This window comes from Zalophus californianus, chromosome 8 (assembly GCF_009762305.2).
Source record: "Zalophus californianus isolate mZalCal1 chromosome 8, mZalCal1.pri.v2, whole genome shotgun sequence".
NCBI classification, from domain to species: domain Eukaryota; kingdom Metazoa; phylum Chordata; class Mammalia; order Carnivora; family Otariidae; genus Zalophus; species Zalophus californianus.
This window is the reverse complement of record NC_045602.1, coordinates 49,337,299-49,362,548: the sequence shown is the minus strand read 5'-3', so window position 1 is coordinate 49,362,548 and position 25,250 is coordinate 49,337,299. Positions and strand designations below refer to the sequence as shown.

Here is a 25,250-nt window from a genome sequence, read left to right as displayed (position 1 = left end):
CTTAATTTTCATTTCTCTAATTATGAGTGAGGTTAAGCATATTTTCTATATGTTTAAGGGCCATTTAAAAATATCTTTTGAATTATCCACTCATGTCTTTTGTCCATTTTTCTGTAGGGTTTTTGGTCTTTTTCCCCTAAGTTTTTAAGTGTTCTTCTTATATTAGAGATATCAGCCCTTCCTCTCCATGTCCCCACCCCCCACCCAAGATATAAATTACAAATACTTTCTCCAATTTTCTCAGTTGTCTTTTGACTTTATTTAGGGTACCTTTTGCCATGCAATATTTTTGTTTTGCTATATTTTTATTTTTATGCAGTTAAATAAATTATTGCACATGGATTTTTGAGTATTAAGTAGAGAAACTTTCCCTATTCTAAGATTATAAAGGTGTTCACCAATGTTTTCTTTTACTACTCTTTAAATATTATTCTTTACATTTAGATCCCTGGTACACTTGGAATACTTTCTAGATGGTAACCAGTTGCCTGGCACCACTTTGGAACAAGTCCATCTTTGCTCTTGTAATTGGAGAGGCCACATTTATCTTGTACTAAATTTATACCTGTACTCATGTCTATTTCTGTCCCCAGTTAGTCCTTGTGTTGTGCTAACTAGGGCTCCAGTGCTAGGGATACGATGGGGCTGATCTCAGATGGGCAAGTGGCCAGACTGTCCAAGGTTGGGTGGGAATAACACAGGGCATCCGCCAAGTGAAGGAGGGGTATATGCATCTGTAATTGTTAGGGGATGAGAAGGAGAAAGGAGGAGGGGGGCGCCTGGGTGGCTCAGTCGCTTAAGCAACTGCCTTCAGCTCAGGTCATGATCCTGGAGTCCCGGGATCGAGTCCCACATTGGGCTCCCTGCTCAGCGGGGAGTCTGCTTCTCCCTCTGACCCTCCCCCGTCTCACTGCGCTCTCTCATTCTCTCTCTCTTTCAAATAAATAAATAAATAAATCTTTAAAAAAAAAAAAAGAAAGGAGGAGGAGAGTAGAGTTGGGATTTAGTCAGAAGAACTTTTAAGTCATAGTCTTGTAAAGACAGAGAGAAATGATGGAGCACTTGAGTTTACTAAAGTGAATAGAGTATAGAAAAGGAAGTAAAAAGAAAATCAAACTGATCAACAATGAAGAGGGCCTTCCAGTCTGGTTGAGTTCTAATTTCCTTATAAATAATAGCTATAAACTCTAGATAATATAGTTAAAAAAATAAACCAACTATCTGAGGACAACTATCTGAGGACTGTGGAGACTGAACAAAGGTAGATTTCAGAGAGGAACTGAAACTTGGGAACAAGTGACCAGCAAGGAATGAGTTCCCCCGAGGGTGGCTTCAGTTGTAACAGTGTGAACTTAGCATAGCAGCTTAAACTTCAATAGAAAGGCTTCCCTCTTTCACCCGCCTTACCAGGGGGAAGGAGCCAGAGGCAAAGAGAACCTCCAGAAAGTGGGGAAGAAATCCAAGAAAGGAGGGAGCCTGAGAACCCTAAATTATGTGTTTAAAACTCAGCCCATGCACCTTGCTGACCCTTGCACCACACATGTATGGGACAAACTAAAAGCAGCTCATAGTTGAGGCTTAACGAATGCAACTGAGATCTGAGTCCCTGACTACTACAGGCCATGACAGATTGCAGTTTGCGTCTAACAAAGTTAGCTGTCTACCAAAACAAACACTTTTCAGTGTTTCAGGGTAATATACTAGGATCCGGAGTCCCTATAACAACATTCACAAAATACAACCCAAATGTTTTGGCATACAGAGTCAGAAAATGTGACCCAGTCTCAAAGGAAAATACAATCAACAAATGCAAACACCAAGATAATAAAGGTATCAGACTTATCAGACAAAGATTTTAAAGCAGCATAATTATATAACTATACATATAATTATGCTCAATGAGGAGTAGAAAATATGTTCATAATGAATGACCATATAGGAAATAACAGGGAAATAAAAAATATAAAAAAGAATAATATGGACATTTTAGAACTGAAAAATACAGTATCTGAACAAGAAAATTCACTGCATGGGCTTGGGAATGAGAGCTGAGAGGCAGTAAACTTGAAGATAGGTCAATGAAGATAATTTAATTTAAAAAAGAGAAAGAAAACATTTTGAGCAAATAAAACCAACCACAGAGGCTTGGAAAACTGTAAAAACAATTTTAAAGGTTTAACATGTGGGTAATTAGAATCCCAAAAAAAGAGACAAAGGGGAATGAGATGGAAAAAATATCTGAGGAGATGATGGCAGGAAATTTCCCAAATTGAATCAAGGATATAAATTTATAGGTTGTGATATTATGGCTTATAATAAGAAATATATATTTGGTCTTTGTCCTGTTTCTGGCAGAGCTCCTAAAACCTTTGGGATTTCCGAAGAGAGAGAGCAATAAAGATATCTTTAGTCATGTTAATGACGCGACTTTTGGAAAGCACCTAAGGATGGGGTCAGTTGCCAGAGGAGTTAGTCCTGTGATTAGAGGGTTGGAACTTTCAGTTCCACACCGTGACCTCTGGGGAGGAGAAAGGGACCCTGAAGTTGAATCACTTGTCAATGGCCAATGATTTAATCAACTGTGCCTATGTAATGAATTCCCCATGAAAACCCCTAAAAGGACATGGTTCAAAGAGCTTGTGGGTTGATGGACATGTAGAGATTTGGGGAGAGTGGTGTTCTGGGAGAGGGCCTGAAAGCTCCGATCCTCTGTCCTCACACTTTGCCCTGTGCATTTCTTTTACTGGGCTGTTCCAGAATTACCTCCTCCTATAATAAAATGGTAACCTAGTAAGTAAAATGTTTCTCTGAGTTCTGTGAGCTGCTCTGACAAATTAAATAAATCCAAGGAGGGGGTCACTGGAATTTCTGACCTATAGCTGATCAGTCAGAAGCATAGGTGACAACCTGGACTTGTGATTGGTATCTGGTACGTGTGTGTGTGTGTGTGTGTGTGCGCGTGTGTAAGATTTTTCTGTGGGACTGAGCCCTTAATTTGTGGATCTGATGCTATCTCTGGATAGTGCTGGAACTGAGTTAAGTTGTAGGACACCCAGCTGGTATAGAATTGCTTGTGGGAAAGTGCCCCCACACATCGAAATTGGGTACAGTATGGTTATAGATTCAAGAAGCTCAGTGAACCCTAAATAAGAAATCTGTGCCTAGTCACATCATTATAAAGCTGCTGAAGAACAAACATAAAGAGAAAATTCTTGAAAGCTGCCAGATAAATAAATGATCCTTTACATACAGGGGAAAGTGATTCAAGGACAGTAATATTTAATTAGAAACCATGGAAGGCCAGAAGATAGTGGAACAACATATTTAACATGCTGAAAGAAAAAAAAATATTCTGTCAACACATAATTCTATATATAAGAAAAATATTCTTCAAGAATGAAGGTGAAATATGCATTTTCAGATAAATAACAACTAAGAAAATTTGTCACCATCAGAACTAGCTATAAGAAATACAAAAATTCGGGTGCCTGGGTGGCTCAGTTGGTTAAGCATCTGCCTTCGGCTCAGGTCATGATCCCAGGGTCCTGGGATTGAGTCCCACATTGGGCTCCCTGTTCGGTAAGGAGTCTGCTTTTCCCCCTCCTTCCGGTTTGTGCTCTCTCTATCTCTTTCTCAAATTAAAAAAAAAAAATTAAAAATTAAAAAAATTAAAAAAAAGAAATACAAAAATTCTTTGAGCTGAAGGACATAATATACAAAGGAAACTTGGATCTTCAGGAATGAATGAAGAGCATTGGAAAAGAAAAGAATATTTTTCTCTTAGTTTTTTAAAAATACATATTATTGGGTGCCTGGGTGGCTCAGTTGGTTAAGCGACTGCCTTCGGCTCAGGTCATGATCCTGGAGTTCCTGGATCGAGTCCCGCATCGGGTTCCCTGCTCAGCAGGGAGTCTGCTTCTCCCTCTGACCCTCCCCCCTCTCATGTGCTCTCTCTCTCTCTCTCATTCTCTCTCTTTCAAATAAATAAATAAATAAATCTTTAAAAAAATACATACTATTGTTTAAAGCAAAATTTATAATAATGTCTTGTGTAATTTATAATATAGATGTAATCCACATGGCAACTACAAAATAAAAGACAGTGTGTGTCTGTGTGTGAAGGGGATAAATGGGCCTACATGGTTGCAAAGTTTCTATATTTCACATGAAATGGTACTATATTAATTCTAAGTAGGCTACATAAAAGTTAAAAAATATCTTTTAATCCCTGTAAGGTTTCTACATTTTATGTAAAATATTATAATCTTATTTTATTTATTTATTTGGGAGAGAGAGAGAGCACGGGTGGGGGGGTAGTAGCAGAGGGAGGAGAAGCAGGCTCCCCACTCTGCAGGGAGCCAGATGTGGGACTCCCTGGGATCATGACCTGAGCTGAAGGCAAACAGCTGACTGAGCCACCCAGGTGCCCCTCTTATTTTATTTTTTTAAGTGACCTTTATACCCAATGTGGGGCTCACACTCACAATCCCGGGATCAAGAGTCTCATGGTCCACCGACCGAGCCAGCCAGTCACCCTAAAGTATTGTAATCTTGCGCTTCTATGTTTTATATGAAGTGGTACTATACTGACTCTGAGTAGACTGTGAAAAGTTAAGGATCTATAACATAATCCCTAGAGAAGCCACTAAAAAGTAATTTAAGGAAATATAGCTAAATGACAAAATATAAATTAAAACAGAATTCTAAAAATATTCAATAATCTAAAAAAAGTGGGAAAGCAGGGAAAGGGTGAACAAAAACCAGAGAAGACAAAAAATAAAATGGTATACCTAAATCCAACCATATCAATACTTATGGTAAATGTTAATGGACTATATACTCCAAATAAAAGGCAGAGATTAGTAGAATGGGTAAAAAGCAAGACCCAATTACATGCTGTCTATAAGAGATACACTTTAGTATAAAGACACAAATGGGTTGAAACAAATGGATGAAAAAAGGTGAACCATAAACACAGTAAGACCCAAGAAAAATAAAAACATATCATACAAAGATTTGTTTATGGATATTTGTAGCAGCTTTAGTCACAACAGACAAAAACTGGAAACAAGTGAAACACCCATTAACAGGTGAATGGTTAAACAAAATGTGGCATATTCATACAATATACTACTAGTCAGCAATAACAAGAAACTATGGTATAAACAACAACATGGATTAATCTCAAAGTCTAAAAGAAACAAGTCAGGCACAGAAGAATATGTACTGTATGATTGCATTTATACAAAATGCAAACTCATCTACAGACAAAAGGCACATCAGTGGCATACACTAGGGAATGAGGGAGGGAAGGAGTGTAAAGGGGCAAAAGGAATCTTTTAGGGATGATAGAAATGTTCTGTATTTTGATTGTGGTGATGATTTGTGGGCATATACAACTGTCAAAACTCACTGAATTTATACTTTGAATGGGTGCAATGTATAGTATGTAAATTATTCCTTCATAATCTTGGAGAGGAAATGTTTTTTAAACCTCTATTTTCAAATAACTTTAGATTTTTTGTTGAGCTCTAAAAAATTCTTTAATTCAATTTAAAAAAAGGGAAGAACTAACATTTTCTGAGACCATGGCTTCTGTTAATGAAATAAGCAGATGTCTCTCTGTGTTGAAAATCTTTAGGTAATAAATACAACAGGTTCTAATTTAGTCTTAACACCACAGGGAAATGACTTTACTGTGGTTATCAAAGACAAACTCAATGAACAGCTGCGTATTCTGGTCTATTTTCCAAGACACTGGAAGGGGGAAACAATCAATATATGGAGTCTGACAATTGCACTGAAGCATGAAGCATAAGATAGGGTTTTTTGTTTTTGTTTTTGTTTTTCCTTTTTTTTTTTCTGGACTCCATTAGGAAGCAATGAATCTTTACCCTCTATGTTTGGGTTGTTAACATTTGGTGTTTCCTGAGAACACATATGGATACAATAGCTTTCCAAAAGAGCTGACACTGATCCTTAGCAAAGTTTGGAGGAAATACTAAACAGATGGTTTGTGAGCACTTAGAAAGGGAACCTGATACCCTTGTGTACAAGGCTGAGAAGTGCAGGCTGGCTGACAGCATCGTTAGGCTGATATGTAACTGGTTGAAAGACTTACATACTCAACCAGTAAACTGCTGTCAATCTGGACAGATGCCCTCTGGATGCCAAAGTGCATTGATCATACCAGCCATTTTAATTTTGGCGTATTTATTATTTAGTCATTCTTTAGAAAGCTATTATAAAATTTTTATTATATACAAATGAACACATGCAACATATATGTAAGCTACAAGCATAATAGCAAAAGGAACATTCATGAATCCTTTATTCAACTTAAGATGTAGAATATCAACAATACTACTAAGATATCTGTACGCTTTGTCCTGATCTTCTCCAAGGGAAACCTTGACACATTGAATTTTGTTTTTTTTTTTATCATTCTTTCCTTTTAAAAGTAGTTTCATTATTTTAAACAAATGTTTTATTATTTTAATTTTGATTGAACTTTATAAAGAGGTATCATATTTTAAATATTTGGTTATCTGTTTTTCTCAATATTGAGAAGATTCATCCACGTTGTATGTAGCTGTGGTTCATTCATTTTCATAACTATATGATATTCCACTTTGTGAATATACCTTATAATATTTATTCATGCCTCATTCAATGGACATTTGAGTGGTTTCTAATTTTTTGGCTTTTTGAATAATATCAATATTCACATTCCTGTATGTGTTTCTAGGTACACATTTGTAGAAGTTTTTCTGAAGATATACTTCTAGGAATGGAATTGCTGGATTATGGGATATTGTGAATGTTATTTTACAACAAAATGACAAGTTGTGTACCAAATTTACACTCTATCAGTGTATAAGAGTTTCCACTGCTCTGCTGTTAACACTACAGTGAGACTTCTTAATTTTTTGCAAACTAGCGGGCATAAAATGGTATATCATTATTTCGATTTGTATTTCCCTGCTTACTAATGAGGGTGACAAATTTTCTTATATTAATTTGCCACTAACACTTCCTCTTCTGTGAAATGTCCATTCAGATCTTTTGCTCATTTCAAAATTGGATTTTTTAAAGAAGTTGTTTATTCTGGATACCAGGTCTTTATTGGTCATTTGAATTAGATACAGAGTTATGATTTGTCTTATCACTTTCTTATGGTGTCTTTTGAGACTGGGGGGTTGTTTCCTCCTCCTTCCTTCCTTCCTTCCTTCCTTCCTTCCTCCCTTCCTTCCTCCCTCTCTCCCTTCCTTTTACTTCTGGAAGAGTTTGTATAAGATTGGACTGATCTGTTCCTTGAAAGCTTGATAGAACTCAACTGTAAAGCCATCTAAGATTGGTACATTATGGGAACCATTCAGATCTTTTATTTGTGAGTCAAATTTGATATCTTTTTAGGAATGCATCCATTTTTGTCTAAATGTTTAAATTCATAGTTCAATCTGCAATTATGTTCCCTTTTCCCAACCCTAACATAGTTTCTTGTGATTTTTTCCTTCTCTTTTTCCTTCATTAGTTTCACAGAGGATTCTCTAATTATGTTTTTTCAAAGAACCAGCGTTTGAATTGTTGATTATTTTTATTGCCCTTTTCAACAAAGGCAGTAAAGAGAATGGTTAAGTATGGGAGATTTGGAGTCAGACTGCTTAGACCTGAATCCTTGCTCCATCTCTTAACTGAGAAACCTTGGGAAAGTTAATGTGGACAAGGAACTATGCCTTAGTTTCTTCATTTAGATACATGAGGATTAATAAGATAATATGTGGAAATTATCTATCTATCGCTATATATTTATTTTAGAGAAGGAGGAGGGGCAGAGGGAGAGAGAGAGAGAGATATTCTCAAGTAGGCTCCATGCCCAGCACATGAGCCCGATGTGGGGCTCTATTTCATAACTCTGAGATCATGACCTGAGCTGAAATCAAGAGTCAGATGCTTAACCGACTGAGCCACCCAGGCACCCCTGTGGAAACTATTTAGAACAGAAAATATTTGGACAGTAAGTGTTTAATAAATGTTGCTATTATTATGATCCATAAACAAAAGTTAGAGTAGGTTAAGAGACTGTGGCTTTTATTTTGTGTATCTTTTCCTTGAGGCTCAGAACTTACTTAAAAATGAGTAAAGCTAGCAGCATGATTCCATCAATGGCTCTTTTATGGGGTCAACTTTGGCTGCTGGAATTGGCAGGCTCTCTCCTAGACCCTAATTTATGATCAAAATCCAGCATTAAGGATCTGCTCTAACGAGCAGGGTTGGCATATATATAAAGAGGGCATATAAAGATAAAGAAGGCCACCAGCTTCCCCTGTGAGAGGTATACCTCCTCATAACTCTATTTCATAGACCAACACTTCTAGTCCTCTTTTAAGAGCAAAAGAGGAACAAAATGGATCAATAACGGAAAAGAAAGGCTATAAAAACAGTGGGAGAAGTTTTATAATATTATGTTACATGAAAACAAAATGTCATATATGTGAATTATAACTATGTAACATAAACATGATTGTGAAAATCAAGAAACAATTGTGCAAAAATAAAATCAGTATATTGGGATAGTGGAATTATGAATGGTTTTAAATTTAAAAATTTTTTATGGTCATATCTTCTTTTTCAGTAAAAAAGTTATTAGAGCTTGAAATTTTCTCAGTAAAAAGGCATATATAAAAAGGTTCTACTATTACTACTATTTTTAAAAAGATTTTATTTATTTACCAGAAAGAGAGAGAGAGCACACAAGAAGGGGGAGCAGCAGGCAGAAGCAAGTTCCCCACTGGGCAAGGAGCCTGATGCAGGGCTTGATCTCAGGACCCTGGGATTATGACCTGAGCAAAAGGCAGATGCTTAACCGACTGAGCCACCCCAGCATCCCATACTGTTACTACTATAAATATCACAGATAAGGTTTATTTACTGCTCACATGTGCCAGGCACTGTTCTAAGTGCTTTGCATGTAAGATGTATTTAATCCTCATAAAAACCCTATGAGGCAGCTACTCTTATTAGCCCTATTTTGTAAACAAAAAATTGTGGAATAAAAAGTTTAAATAACTGTTCAAGGTCATGTAGTTCTTCAGTAAAATGTAAAAATCCAACTGGATGGTTGAATAAATAGTGATGAATTTATACAGTAAAATGCCTCACAGATGTTAAAAGGAATATATTAGTTCTCTGTGAGTCAATGTGAAAAAAAATATTGGATAATTAGCCAAATGGAAAAAATAAAAATGCAGACAGAACAGTGAGTACTGTAATAATGTTACATGTGTGTCCATATCCATGTACATGTAAGGAAAATTATTCAGCAGAATGTGCCCTACACTAATGGTGGTTATCTCTGGAGAGCAGAATTTTGGGTCATTTGAACGGTCTATATTATACTTATGCAATGTTTACATTTGTACAACTTGTAATAAAAAATGGTAAAATGACCAGATAAAAGCTACTACAAAGAGAGCTAGATTGGATCTTTCAGCTAAATTTTAAAATAAAGAAAAAACATACCAGTTAGACCAAGCAGAAACAGATGAAAGAAGCACCATTTATGGGGCACCTGGGTGGCTCAGTTAGTTAAGTGTCTGCCTTCAGCTCAGGTCATGATCCCAGAATCATGAGATTAAGTCCCACATTGGGCTCCCTGCTCAGTGGGGAGTCTGCTTCTCCCTCTGTCCCTCTCTGTCCCTCTCTCTGCTCCTGCTCTCTCTTTCACTCTCTCTCTCAAATAAATAAAATCTTTTAAAAAAAAGCACCTTTTATGTGGTTGGAGGAAAATATATAATAGGCTATATGGTCTGAATATTTATAGAAAAATTTAACTGATACAAATGTGATTTAAAGTTAATCTTTTTGGGGCACCTGGGTGGCTCATTCGTTAAGCGTCTGCCTTTGGCTCAGGTCATGATCCCAGGGTCCTGGGATCTAGTCCCGCATCAGGCTCCCTGCTCAGTGCAGAGCCTGCTTCTCCCTCTCCCTCTGCTTGTGCGCTCATTCTCTCTCTCTCTGTCAAATTTCCTGAGGGAGCTCATCTTTGTCCCTGGCTGCCTGAAGAGCTGTTCCTCCACTGAACGATCGCAAACAAGTGCCTTGGGGGCACCTGGGTGGCTCAGTCATTAAGCGTCTGCCTTCAGCTCAGGTCATGATCCCAGGGTTCTGGGATCGAGCCCCGCATCGGGCTCCCTGCTCCGCGGGAAGCCAGCTTCTCCCCTTCCACTCCCCCTGCTTGTGTTCCCTCTCTCGCTGTGTCTCTGTCAAATAAATAAATAAGATCTTTAAATAAAAATAAATAAAGTTAATCTTTTCATTTTAGATTTTGTCAAAAAACCTTCTAAAATGTGAGTCTACTTTTTTCATTTCTAAGTTCATTTTTATTTTGATGATTCTGGATCTTGCATTCTCCAAGTCATCCTTATAATTAGTTCTCACTGCACAGGACTGCACTAAAGGGGACAGAATTTTGACTGATTGAAGGACATACTCTCATAGTTACTTTTTAAACAAATCTGCATCAACATTTCCCTGTAACTGGTCTCTCTAAAAGTGGAGTAGAGATACTTTTCCTTTAATCGATGATCATGGTTACCAGAGTTAAAAAGAAAATTATAAATAGACTCAAGAAGTGCTTGAATTAATTCATGATATTCATGGGTTACAAAGGGAAGCTATGAATGTTTGACATATGAACCTAACTATTTGAGTTGATGTCAGAGAAGGTGACCATCACCTCTCCCAAATCATTTGGTTTTCTCCAATCATTCACTTATTTTTCAAGAAACATTTATTGAGGGGCACCTGGGTGACTCAGTTGTTAAGCGTCTGCCTTCAGCTCAGGTCATGATCCCAGAGTCCTGGGATTGAGCCCTGCATCGGGCTCCCTGCTCGGTGAGCCTGCTTCTCTCTCTCCCTCTGCCTGCTGCTTCCCCTGCTTGTGCTCTCTCTCTGTTAAGTAAATAAATAAAATCTTAAAAAAAAAAAGAAACATTCATTGAGAATCTACTATGTGCCAGGCTGAATGGTATAAATGCTGGTGATACAAAGATGCATTAGATACAGTCTTATCCTCAGGTAACTTACAGTCCACTTGGGATCTGGCCATAAAAACAAATCTCAGAAATATTAAACTACCCATATGCAAAAATTTTCAGAAATATTAACAAGATCAGCTGATTTTACTGAACATTTATTATGTACTAATTAACACACATCATTTCATTTAATACACACAACTACTGCATAGGGCAGGAATTAGCAACTAAGGCTTAGACAGACTAAGTATCTTGCTCAAAGTTGCACAGCTAGTAAGTGATAGAACTGGGGTTTAGACTCAGACAACCTGATTCTGGAGCACTCATCTTTTTGAGAATGAGAGAAGTTGCTTTTGCTAATCCCTTCCTAAGGACATCAAGATGAGGCAAACATCAATGGAATAAAGTAATTATGAAGAAAGTATAGGCAAACTGGGAAGATTCAAGCTATGAACCATACATATACTTAACCACAAAGAGGAATTACAAGCAATTTATGGGATGATGTATTATTTATAAGCAAACAGGAGGTTACTGGAAGACCAACAGCAGTGACACAAGGTAGAAAGCTGTCTTCCTGAATGTAAAAGCTCTTCTATCCAAATATTCTAAATAAAGGCATCCAGTGGTCTCCAAGTACTCTGAGCTCCGTGCCACGAGAGATACAGGAAATTCTTACTGGATACAGTCACCGAAGGGAGAAAAGGACATAGTCCATGCCTGATATATCCATGGCCAAAGAGAAAGAAAAAGAGCTTCTCTCTCACAGATTCAGTTTGAGAACCTACTAGGGAGGACTCTGGTGGCCTGAGGAATTATGACGGCCTCACCTGGGTCATGGCCCACTCTTTCACCAGGAAGGTGAGGTGTTACTAGAGAATGGGGATTCAGGGGATGCTGGGCAGACCAAGAACTGTCTCCACAGGTATCATTTTCATCAATTCATTCAACAAATATCTCCTGTAATCTAGGATATTCTACACACTGGGACACAGAAATAATAAAGACAAATTCCTAATCCCAAGGCACTTAGAATTTAATTCAGAAAGAAAAGATATCAAGTAGTTTACAGATTTGATGAGAAGACAAAATTATCACACAATCAAACAATGGTGAACAATTTTCCATGGCATATAATCAAGTGCCAAATTGTTTGGTACAGACCACAAGTGATATTGTTGTTCTAAGGAGAGGAAAATCAACATAGTAATCAGGAACATGAATTAGGCCTTAAGGGATGGGGAGTATTTGGCTGGAAGAGGATAAGGGAAAGAACTCAGAGGAAAGAAGAGGGAATTCAAAGGAAAAGACAGCTTTAAGTGAAGAGATGGAGAGAGAAAGAAAGACATTCAGTGAGGAGACTGGCTTGAGAAAAGTAGGGTGTGCCAAGTGGGTGAGAGCTCATAAATGACACAGCTAAGGCTGGTTATCCTTCCTCCTGGACCAGAACAATGTCAGTGGCCTCATGATGCTGGAAGGATCCACGTCTCAGGATTTGAGGAGAAACACATCCTTAGTTTCTAACTCTCTCACCTAATTAGTGGGTTATCCAAGTGTGACCAGGAAGAGATCAATAGTATCAGAACAGGGGCTCCTCCCATGTGCACAACCTTGGAGAGGGCCAATACATCCAGAAAGGACCACTGAAGGGTGAACAATAACTTGAGTGTTGGATAAATTAAAACTGGTTAAAAATCTCTTAAACTCCATAATTTGGGAATCTCTCCTTAACTTTCTGACCAAAATCTTTTCATAAATTTTCACTGCCTTAGAATGAAATCTAAATGTCTTAGAATGGCATATATGGCCTTTCTTGATCAAATCCTTGCCTACCTTTATAGACTTACTCCTGCTTCTGCCTGACCGGCTCTAGTCATAGGGAACCATGGGCACTTCCTGAAAGTTGATTAATCTTGCTTTCTCATGCTCCTACATCTCCTTTTTGAGTGCTCTTTTCTTCTTCCTCTACATGACTAATTCCTATATGTTCTTTAAGACTCAGTTCGAATATTTCCTGTTCTAGGAAATTTAGAATTATTAGTGATTTATGTAGGATTTATTGGTAGGGACCTGGGCACGAGTGGTTGCCGGGTTGGGGTAGGCAGGTTGGGGATACCAGAGCTGGGAAGCTAGCAACTAAGAACCCCATTATGGGGAGGTGGGAAGGACACAGGAGACAGGGCGTGTGTGAGCTAAGACTCTAATCCCCTGGTACACACTCCATTGTTCCATAAAACTTCACTTATAAAATATAAATTCAAAGATAAAATTATTAAGAATTTTAAGAGAGCAACCAAAGAGCATTAGCAATAATCACGCCTTGGATAAACCTCATTGGCTACGATACTGCCACTACGCAAAGCTCCAAAGAGCATTAAATCCCAAGCACAGGGTGTTTCTGAATGCCGGGCCCTGTGTGACTATACTGGTCATAAGTCCATGAAACCAGCCCTGTATATAAGTCTGTTTATTCAGCATTGGCTATAATAGCAAAGGGTAATAAACCAAATTATTCATTAATAAGTGATTAAACAAACTATGGTCCAACCACACAGTAAGAAAATCATGTAGCCAGTAAAAAATAAGACAGATCTATAGATACTAACACAGATAGCTGTCCAATGCACAAAGATGGTTATAGAATATTATGTATGTCATGATCCCATTAAAATAGTAAATATATATTTAATATATATTAGGCCTATATGTACACTTAGAAACACCTGTCTGAACTGTAGTAAAATCTGTTGGCTTCATTTCATTGAAGAACAAAAAGACCACGGAAAATAATCTTCTTGACTACTCATTAAAATTCTTTTTACCTTTTCCTTTAATTCTTACCATCACTGCTAGGCTCTTCAGCCGGGGACACTGAGTCCATATACTCTAGGACTCCCTTTGTGATCTCAACCACCTGAAGTCTCCTGACCCTTACTAGGTCCGTATCTTTCAATCCTTCCTCCAATTGTTTGACCGCCTCTTTTCCAGGCAGGGAAGTCAGAACAGTAATCTGGAAATAAATCCAAGAATCAATGTGTCTACTTTCTCTAATGTACAGAGTGAAGAACATAGCAGGTTAGATTGGGAGGATAGACACAGCAGAAGTCTGTGGCAGTGGCTATTGTTTTTGAAGCAAAGAAGAAGATTTCATGGTAACTTACAAATCAAATTTCATTTGACATATTCTGGTGGGAGAGATCTGGTGGGATAAATCATCACAGGACCCTTCCAAACAGGTGAGGCCTACCCCAGAAAGTGACCAGTGAGAAAACAACCCTGTGTTTTAGTTTTTTAAGATTGCTTGAAGCACTGATAGCATCTCTCATGCTCAAAATACTTTGATTTTACAAGGCAACAAAGGAAACAGAATCCTTAAATTCCACTAAGTGTGTACTAAATATCAGAGGGCCTCTGTGCTTTTTTCTCATGGTGGTACTTCCACATAGATTTCTCTCCTTGTTCAACCTGGATACAGGGTGAGCTGTTTCTTTTGCTTTCTTAACTCTAAAATGTACTCACTCTTGATCAATATATCTAACCTGAAAGAATATTGAGGTGTTTGTGTATAATCTGAATATTTTATTTCACCTGAATGAATATGCTGTATGTTTTCATTAGTAGTTTTGTCTTGCATTTGAAAATCTGGAAGGCAAATATTAAATATATGCAATTCTTTTTTGTACTTGGACATTTTTTTTGGTGCTTGGAATTTTTTTTTTTTTTTAGAGAGAAAGAGTGAGGGAGCATGTGTGTGCACATGGAGGGGGGGTGCAAAGGGAGACGGAGAAAGAATCTTAAACAGGCTCCACCACCAGCATGGAGCCCGACACAGGGTTTGATCTCATAATCTTGAGATCATGACGTGAGCTGAAATCAAGAGTCAGACACTTAACTGACTGAGCCACCCAAGTGCTCCAATGCTTGGCCATTTTTGATTAATGAAGAAGGATGCAGATAAAAGCACAGTTATTTTTAAAAATGCATCTGTTTGATGCATGCAGTTGAATGTGTTTTAACTCAGTCACTCATGCACCCAGTGGAGTACCCAGACATGACTTACTTATATTTTTTAAGATTGTCTTGATCACCAGAATTTTAGCCATCTTTAAATCGGCACATTTGCTGAGTCCAAGAAAATTTACTCAATTTGATACCAAGATTTGATTAAGAACAAATATAAATTCCTGCCCAAGAAATATAAATACAGCAGTAATCTAGGCAGTTTAACAATTACTTTACAAGTTCCAAAAATCCAGAGGCAGATGGCATATTCAGACTTTATTTTGATTTCAGTTTTTCAGTATAATTCACTTCAGCCCATATTTTTAGCATTTCTCTCTATGCCAGCTCTGTATTAAGAATTGCACAGGCTGGGCGCCTGGGTGGCTCAGATGGTTAAGCATCTGCCTTCGGCTCAGGTCATGATCCCAGGGTCCTGGGATCGAGTCCCACATCGGGCTCTCTGCTCCTTGGGAGCCTGCTTCTCCCTCTGCTTCTCTCTCTCTCTCTCTCCCTCTCTCTCCCTCTGTCTCTCATGAATAAATAAATAAAATCTTAAAAAAAAAGAATTGCACAGGCTATAGGAAAAAGGGAACATATCTCTTGCCGGCAGGGAGATGAAAATCTAGCCTTGAAAATTACCATCAAAGTGTATGAAACAAAGAACAATATAAGGGTGATAAATAATGAAGCATCTAGATGGCCTGAATGGGCTTAGAGTCCTAAGACCAGTATCTCTTACCTCCAGGGAAGTGTAGCTCAGAGAAGCGCCTGTGGTCACATGTCTGCTGTACTGTTTGAACTGCTGGAGCCCATCCTGTACTGCCAGGTGCAGACAAAGGCCGGGTGGTCTGAAACAGCCTTCTCTCTGGAACATGCGGAGTTCTGAGATGCAGGCCTGCAGCCTAGCAAAGTTCCCTTTCACTTGCTGCAGAGAAAAATGAACCAAAGATCTTTAGTGACCCGGGTTCCAGATTAATGGACAGTCTAACTTCATTATCAATTACTCCTCGGGGGTCCCTTCCCTTCCTGAAGATTTGTTTACTTGACCAACATCTACTCGATGCCTACTATGCTCTAGGCACTGCACTAAAATCTTCCCTATACCAGAAGAAAGAAAATTTGCAGCCAAAGGGCTTTGGTTATGTGGACTTACCAGAAACAGGAAGGGAAGTGTTTGCACTCATTCACTCACCCAAAGGGAAGTCCAGTTGTGACTGCTGAGTTTTCCTTTGAGGTGGTCTGCAAACTGGAGGCCTAGCAGGGTCACTCTTAAATATTATCTTCATTTCTTAGTCAGTCTAGGTACTGGAAGCCTCTCTACTTCCCAGAAATGAGCATTTTGATGTGGTTGATCATTTCAGAACTGATAAGGTCCTACCCACTCTACTCCTCAGGATCACTTCAGTAAAGAAGAGATGCTTGGCTTAGTCTGCAGTCAGCTCAAGGATCCAATACGTAAACCTCTTGGTTCTATCTCATCTCCCTTTATAAAAAGTTGCTATCAGGAAGTAATTAATCTAATCTGATTCTGTATCAATGTTACCTCTCCTAAGGATGTATACATTTTGAATAAATGTGGAATGAAAATATGTGACACTATTTGAATTCTAAGCATCAACAGCAGATGGGGGTTGGGTGGGGAGGAATTATATTTGGGATGAGGAAACCACCCTGACAAAGAGCAGAACTGAGCAATATATGCAAAATACACATAAAATTCATGAGCATGAGCTGCAATACTGCCAGGGTACTTAAGTCAACACCTGCCCCACTCAATTCCACAGCTCCTTACTTTGCTAACATGCTCCTCTCCCTGAATTTCTGGGAAAATCACAAAAAATAGGATGTAATTCTTACACAAAGATAATTTGTAATTTAGATGGGAAGATAAGAAACCTACTCAAAAAAGAAATGAGAACAAATGAGACAATACATATAGGCTAGTGGCCTTCAAAAATTTCTTTTCATATACCCCCTAAAGGAATCTGAAGACTGACACACTTATTTATTTATTTCAAGTTTTTATTTAAATTCCAGTTAGTTAACATACAGTGTAATATTAATTTCAGGAGCAGAATTTAGTGATTCATCATTTACATAAAACACCTGGTGCTCATCACAAGTGCCCTCCTTAATCCCCATCACCCATTTAACCCTCCCCCATCTCCTCTCCAGCAATCCTGTTTGTTCTTTATAGTCAAGAGTTTGTTTTATGGTTTGCTCCTCTCCCCACATTGTTTATCTGTTTTGTTTCTTAAATTCCACATATGAGTGAAATCATATGGTATTCCTCTTTCTCTGACTGACTTATTTTGCTTAGCATAATACTCTCTAACTCCACCCACATCCTTGCAAATGGCAAGATTTCATTCTTTTTTATGGCTAATATTCCATTGGGTATATATATATGTATATTTTATTACTGTATATTCATATATATATATATATCTATATCACATCTTCTTTATCCATTCATCAGTTGATGGACCTTTGGGCTCTTTCCATAATTTGGCTATTGTTGATAATGCTGCTATAAACACCAGGGTGCATGTGTCCCTTTGAATCTGTATTTTTGTATCCTTTGGGTAAATACTTAGTAGTGCAATTGCTGGATCATAGGGTATTTCTATTTTTAACTTTTTGAGGAACCTCCATACTGTTCTCTAGAGTGGCTACACTATTTTGCATTCCCTCCAACAATGCAAGAGGGTTCATCTTTCTCCACATCTTCACCAAAACCTGTTGTTTCCTTTGTTAATTTTACCCATTCTGACTGCTGTGAGGAGATATCTCATTGTAGTTTTGATTTGTATTTATCTGATGATGAGTGATGTTCCTGTGTCTGTTAGCTATCTGGTTGTCTTTGGAAAAATGTCTATTCACGTCTTCAGCCTATTTCCTAACTGGATTCTTTGTGTTTTTGGGTATTCAGTTATGAGTTCTTTATATATTTTGGATCCTAATCCTTTCTCAGATATGTCATTTGCAAATATCTTCTCCCATTCCAAAGGTTGCCTTTTAGTTTTGTTGATTGTTTCCTTCACTGTGCAGAGGGTTTTTTTTTTTTTTTTTATCTTGATGAAGTCCCAATAGTTCATTTTGCTTTTGTTTCCACTGCCTCGGGAAACATATCCAGTAAGAAGCTGCTATGGTCAATGTCAAAGAGGTTACTCCCTGTGTTCTCCTCCAGGATTTTGATGGTTTCTTGTCTGACATTTAGGTCTTTAATCCATTTTTTTTAAGTAGGCTCCATGCCCAGCTTGGGGCTCAACTCAGGGCCCAAACTCACAACCTCGAGAGCAAGACCCAAGCTGAGATCAAGAGTCGGATGCCCAATCCGGGCACCCCAGTCTTTAATCCATTTTGAATTTATTTTTGTGTATGGTATAAGAAAGTGGTCCAGTCCATTCTTTTGCATGTTGCTGTCCAGTTTCCCCAACACCATTTATTGAAGAGACTGTCTTTTTCCATTGGATATTCTTTCCCGCTTTGTCGAGGATTAATTGCCCATATATTTATGGGTTCATTTCTGGGCTTTCTATGCTGTTCCATTGATCTGTGCAAGTACCACACTTGTCTTAATCACTACAGCTTTGTAATACAACTTGAAGTTCAGAAAGGTGATGCCTCTGAGAAAGGGACAGGTGGGGCTAGGTAGGGAGAAATAGGTAAGGGGGCTATGCAATCAGGCTCACAGAGATTCCAAAAATGTGGAGGTATGAGGAAACCAGAGATAAGGGAACACTCCAGGATACCCTGCCCTAGGTGTTCAAAGGGGAAGTCTTATTTATGACAGTCTCTTGTGGTCAACAGAAAATAACCAGACCCTAAAAAGAAGTAAGCCATTAAAGATGTTATCACTAGTCCTTAATCAATAGTGCTGCCAGTAGAGAAGTCAAAAAGATTTAAGTTCCCTGGTTAGCTTTCTATAAAAGACCAACCCTAAAAGCCTTCAGTGGCAACCCTGTCGGGATCCCTTTCACTCCTGAGAGCTTTTTCTGTATCCTTAATGAAATTCTATTGCTTTACTCACTTCTTTTGTCTGTGAGATTCATTCTCCGATTCCGTAAGACAAGAACCTAGCTCTCCCACTTTACCTCCAACTTTGCTTTTCTTTTTCAAGATTGTTTTGGCTATTCGGGGTTCTATACAAATTTTAAGATGGTTTGTTCTAGCTCTGTGAAAAATGCTGGTGGTATTTTGATAAGGGTTGCATTCAATGTGTAGATTGCTTTGGGTAATATAGACATTTTAACAGTATTTGTTCTTCCAGGGTGCCTGGGTGGCTCAGTTGGTTAAGTGTCTGCCTTCAGCTCAGGTCATGATGCTGGAGTCCCAGGATCGAGCCCTGCATCAGGCTCCTTGCTCAGCGGGGAATCTGCTTCTGCCTCTGCCCCTCACCCCATTTGTGCTCTCTCCCTCTCACTCTCTCTCTCAAATAAATAAATAAAATCTTTTAAAAAAAGTTTTTGTTCTTACAGTCCATGAGCATGGAATATCTTTCCATTTCTTTGTGTTGTTTTCAATTTCTTTCTTCAGTGTTTTAAAGTTTTCAGAGTACATACATTTTACCTCTTTGGTTAGGTTTATTCTTAGGTATCTTATGGGTTTTGCTGCAACTGTAAATGGGATTGATTCCTTGACTTCTCTTTCTGCTGTTTCATTATTGGTATATAGAAATGCAACAGATTTCTGTATATTGATTTTGTATCCTGAGACTTTACTGAATTCGTGTATCAGTTCTAGCAGTTTTTTGGTGGAGTCTTTCGGATTTTCTGTATAGAGTATCATGTCATCTGCAAATAGTGAAAGCTTGACTTCTTCCTTGCCAATTGGGATGACTTTTATTTCTTTTGTTGTCTGATTGCTGAGGCTAGGGCTTCCAGTACTATGTTAAATAACAGGGGTGAGAGTGGACATCCCTGTCTTGTTCTGACCATAAAGGAAAATATCTCAGTTTTTCCCCACTGAGGATATTAGCTGTAGATTTTTCGTATATGGCCTTTATAATGTTGAGGTTTGTTCCCTCTAACCCTACTTTGATTTTTTTTTTATCATGAATGGATGTTGTATTTTGTCAAATGCTTTTTCTGCATCTTTTGAAAGGATCATATGGTTCTTATCCTTTCTTTTATTAATATGGTGTATCACATTGGTTGATTTGCAAATATTGAACTGCCCCTGCAGTCCAAGAATAAATTCCACTTGATTGTGGTGAATGATTCTTTCAATGTACGGTTGGATTCTATTTGCTAGTATTTTATTGAGAATTTCTGCATCCATGTTCATCAGGTCTATTGACCTGTAGTTCTCTTTCTTAGTGGAGTCTTTGTCTGGTCTTGGTATCAGGGTAATGCTGGCCTCATAGAATATTCTGATTTTGGAAGTTTTCTTTCCATTTCTATTTTTTGGAATAGTTTGAAAAGAATAGGTATTAAATTTCTTTCAAATGTTTGGTAGAACTCCCCTGGGAAGCCATCTGGTCCTGGACTTCTGTTTGTTGGGAGATTTTTGATTACTATTTCAATTTCTTTGCTGGTTATGGTCTGTTCAAGTTTTCTATTTCTTCCTGTTTCAGTTTTGGTAGTTTATATGTTTCTAGGAATTTGTCCATTTCTTCCAAGTTGTCCAATTTGTTGGCATACAATTTTTCATAATATTCTCTTACAATTGTTTGTATTTCTGTGGTGTTGGTTATTTCTCCTCTCATTTGTGATTTTATTTGGGTCCTTTCTCTTTTCTTTTTGATAAGTCTGGCTAAGGGTTTCTCAATTTTATTAATTTTTGCAAAGAACTAGCTCCTGGATTCATTGATCTGTCCTACTGTTTTCCTAGCTTCTGTATCATTTATTTCTGCTCTAATCTTTATTATTCTCCTTCCCTTTGCTCTCCTTTTCCTCTTTCCTGCTTGCTGAAACACAACCATAAGAATAGCCAACTTGGCCTACAAAATAGCTGTGCTGCAGATGGTAGTAAGATGATGGAGCAATGAGCCAGGAGGAGCATGATTCCTTATTGATTATGGAATTGCCACACTAGCCCTAGATTTCCTACAATTATTTGAGAGAGAAACAAACTTATATCTTATTTAAGCCACCTTTATTTTGGGGTTTCTATGACTCACAGCTGAACCTAATCTTAACTGATTCAATGCTATTAAAAAAATTCCTCAACTTTCTTTTTGGTAGTGTTTTAGGAGGAACCAACAGTAAAAGTGTGTTTCCAACAGTCAACTTTCCAATAATCAAAAGACTATACTTTTCTGCATTTAAGTTTTCTAAAATGAAAACATATTTTTTAAAATCAGAAAACGCATTTCTATTTTGAAAACTGAAAAAGCTTAACTTATCTCCTGTAATTAAAATTAAAAAAATAGGATGACCTCTGATGTCTCTGCCAGGAGGTTACAATAACCTTTAGGAAAAGGAAGTGATCTTCTAACAAGGTTTGAAAATATTGCCTATGTGAGTATTGGAAAATTCTGCCAAATGCAATGGTTTTGGAAATATTGGAAATTAATCTGTTCTTTCTTACATTAATCAAATAATAGGGCCACTTCCTGCTTGAGAACACTCCTGGTTGATAACCTCCTGTAGCAAGAGGCCATGCGCCCAATTCATCTAAAAAATTACATCATTCAGAAACAAGCTAAACAGAAAGTAGTTTACATAATACATAACTATGTATTATATCCCTTGAAAATGGTATCTGATCTCTCAGGTACTCATTTGATTCTGGAAGTGATTTTAAAATGCAGGCTTTGCAGAAACATTAATTGCCTAGAATGTGAAGAGCTCGTATATCTTGGCCGGGAAACAATTTCTGTATATCAAAGGTTGATGACTGATGATTGCTACAGAAAGTATTATAATTCTTAGCTTTTTTTCCTCATGAATTGCCGAGGCAACATTCCATACAGCAACAGTGTAAATAGTTCAGACTTGAGTTCCAAATCTAAAAGGTGGGGTCAGGGACCTATAGGGAGCTGTTAGATAAAGAGGGAGAAAATAGGTGGTAGGAAGATGAGGCCTGGTGTCTCTCAGCTGGAGTTGTGCCATTACCGGCAATCTGCAATCTGAGCAGTCAAATGTCATTAACTTCTCCTCCCCCTTCCCTGGATGGAAAGTTTGGGATTTCCATTGTGGAAGATTCAAATGTGCTTTAGGAAGTGGCTGAGTTGAAATGTAGCCCAGTGAATCAGGTACTGAAGTTGCCGACAACGTTGTTTGGAGTTATTATCTATTATATCACAAACTCAAGTTCTTTGTCTTAGATATCTGGGTGGGTTTCAAGGTGCAGAGTGGAGACCCTCATTCAGTTATATTGGCTTTGCACAGAGAGGTGGAAGTTGGGATGAGTGGGTAAGGACTGATGAACCCTCACTGCATTTCTTTCAGCTTTTTTTTTGTAGACTAGTGGTACAAATATGCCTAGAGGATGCTCTCTTCCTAGGTCTAGTACCAGTGTGTTCTTCTTGCTTTCGGCAGTTTAGGACAACTCAGATTGATGTCTTATTGGGAATCAAATGAAAAAATTAGAACATAGTTTAGGTCATTGATTTTCAAAAATCTTTTTATCAGTAGAAACTTTTATAAAAAATTAAAAATTTATGTAGAATCTCCATATATAAATTGCATTTTATTAGCACAAATGTATTTTCAATATTTTGTTTTTATTTATTTTCAATATATAATACATGCACATGATTCAAAATTTAAAGGTTGTAAAATTATATGCGGAAAAAAAATCACCTTTCCACTCATTCTTCAGCTAACCAGTGGTTTCCCGGAGGCAATCTATATTGGTAGCTTGTTGGATATCTTCCCAGAAATTTTTTCTTTACATGAAAGAAAATATAAAAGATAAATTTGTTCTTCTTGCCAAAATAAGAGAGACTATGATAGTCTTTTATATCTTGATTTTATTGCATAATGTACTTGGGCAATCATTTCATTCAATAGCTAAAAAGTGTCTTAATTTTTTTAAAAGATTTTTTATTTATTTGAGAGAAAGAGAGAGCACACAAGCCAGGGAGAGGGGCAGAGGGAGAGAGAGAAGCAGGCTCCCCATCGAGCAGGGAGCCTGATGTGGGGCTCAATCCCAGGACCCTGGGATCATGATCTGAGCCGAAGGCAGATGCTTAACCGATTGAGCCACCTAGGTGCCCCAAAAGTGTCTTAATTTTTACAGCTACAGAGTATTCCATTAATGGATGACACATAATTTTATTTAACCAATTCCCTATTGACTGACATTAGATTGCTTTCAATCTTTTGATACTGCAAATAGTGCTGAAATGATAATACTTATGTCATTTTTCCACATATGAAAATACATCTGTAGGATATGTTCCTAAAAGGAGACTTGCTAGGTCAAAGGGTATGTAAATTGTGATACTGTCACCAAATTGCCCACCATAGAAATTGTGTTAATTTATACACCCATAAATGGCATGTAAGTGTGCCGATTTCTTTAAAACCTCATGAACAGTATGTTATTAAAAAAAAAAACTTTGGTAATCCTACAGGTGAAAAATAGCACCTTAATGTACTTTAAGTTTTCATTTCTTTTATAAGTGAGATTGAACATATTTTGATACATTGAAGGGTCATTTATATTTCTTTTTCTGAAAACTATGTATGTAATTTCTCATTTCCTATTGGAGTATTGTCTTTACCTTATTATGTCACTTTTTTTCTTTTTTGCCAAGCACAGATTTTCTATTTTTATACAGCTGTATTTATTAATCTTTTATTTTTGGAATTTTGGCTTTTGTGTTATGGTTAGAAAAGCCTTTCTTACTCTGATATTTTCCCCCATGCTCTGTGAGCTAATTATCAACTTACTGCCTCTAGGATCCAATTCACCTTTCAATATATGTCTACAATAATGGACAGAATCCCTTTCAACCTTTCTCCTTTATATGGACCACAATGTTAAGCATTTGAGTAGAGAGCACTGGAGGAACACTGCAGGAGGAAGATGCTTTCTTGCTGAAAGCAATGGGGTATGAGAACATCTGATAGTGCTCCACACTAGCAGATAGTGCCCCAAACTAGCGGGCCCTTGATTTTACAGACTGAATGTTTATATTCCCTTAAAATTCACATAAGTTAGGCCCTAACTCCTAATGTGGTAGCATTTAAGTGAGGCCTTTGAGAGGTAATTAGGTTTAGATGAGGTCATGAGGATGCAGTCTATGGTGACCTTCTAAGAAGAGGAAGGACACCAGAGCTCTCTCTCTCTCTTCACATACATGCACTGAGGAAAGGCCATCTGAGCACAGAGCAAGAAATCTACTGTCTGCAAGCCAGAAGAGGGCTCTCACAGGACCTGGCCAATGCTTGCACCCTGATTTCGAACTTCTAGTCTCCCAAACTTTGAGAAAATAAATGTGTATTGTTTAAGCCATCTAGTTTATAGAATTTTCTTGTTATGAGAGCCTGAGCTAACTAAGACACTGTAACCTCTTAGCCTTGGCTTGGTGATCACCTTTCAGCAGGTCTCTTGACACAGACACTGCCTGCTTCAGGTCTCCTGCCTGCAGTAATGCCTCACTCCCTCTGTTCACCTCAGAGGTTTATCTCCTGTGGCCCTCCCAGTGATGCTGCAATTTCCACCTGGATACTGTCTGCTCCAGGCCTCCTGTCCACATTGGTATCTCCACTCTACACACTTATGCCCCAGTCACTGATTAGAGCTCACCTACACCTGGAAGACTGCATCCTGCTTTTCCAGTAACCATGGACCAGCTCTGGCTTGGGATAACCAGTGAACTTCTTTGTATCCAGTCAGCTGCAACTGTACTTTCTCCAACTGGTCCTGAACTCCAGCCTTGGGAAAGGAGTCCACTTTTCAAGTTTGTCCTTCCTGGAGATCACTACCTCAGCCCTAAGGTACCATAAAAAGTTCTCATATCTGACAGTTGCTTTATTATTTATCATAGTTGAACATGTTAAACGATGTTAAAATTCTCCATATAAACTTCCCTCGTTTAAATCACTGTGTGGTTTCTCTTCTTCTGATTGGACTAAAACTGATACAGTCTCTGCTCCTACATATATAGTTTCAATTTTTACATTTAAAACTTTGATCTATTTGGACTTTATACTGATGTAATCAGTGAGTATGGATCTAACTTACTTTTTCCCTACATGGCTATCCAGTTGACCCAAGCATTTACTGGATAAATTTTTTCCAATAAATTTT

General features: G+C 37.9%; 1 protein-coding gene and 1 pseudogene across 5 annotated transcripts in view; both read right to left on the bottom strand.

The window, feature by feature from the left end:
* The window catches only part of LOXL3 (lysyl oxidase like 3), a 92,350-nt gene that overhangs the window by 51,355 nt on the left and 15,745 nt on the right, over nt 1–25,250 (bottom strand). For all 5 annotated transcript variants that reach the window (XM_027620490.2, XM_027620489.2, XM_027620491.2 and 2 more), the window contains exons 3-4: nt 15,781–15,966; nt 13,881–14,049 (exon numbers count right to left, since the gene is read on the bottom strand). In XM_027620490.2, coding sequence (XP_027476291.1) covers nt 13,881–14,049; nt 15,781–15,966 — 355 coding nt within the window. The remainder of the gene's footprint in view (nt 1–13,880; nt 14,050–15,780; nt 15,967–25,250) is intronic.
* On the bottom strand, nt 13,277–13,403 carry LOC113938873 (annotated as a pseudogene).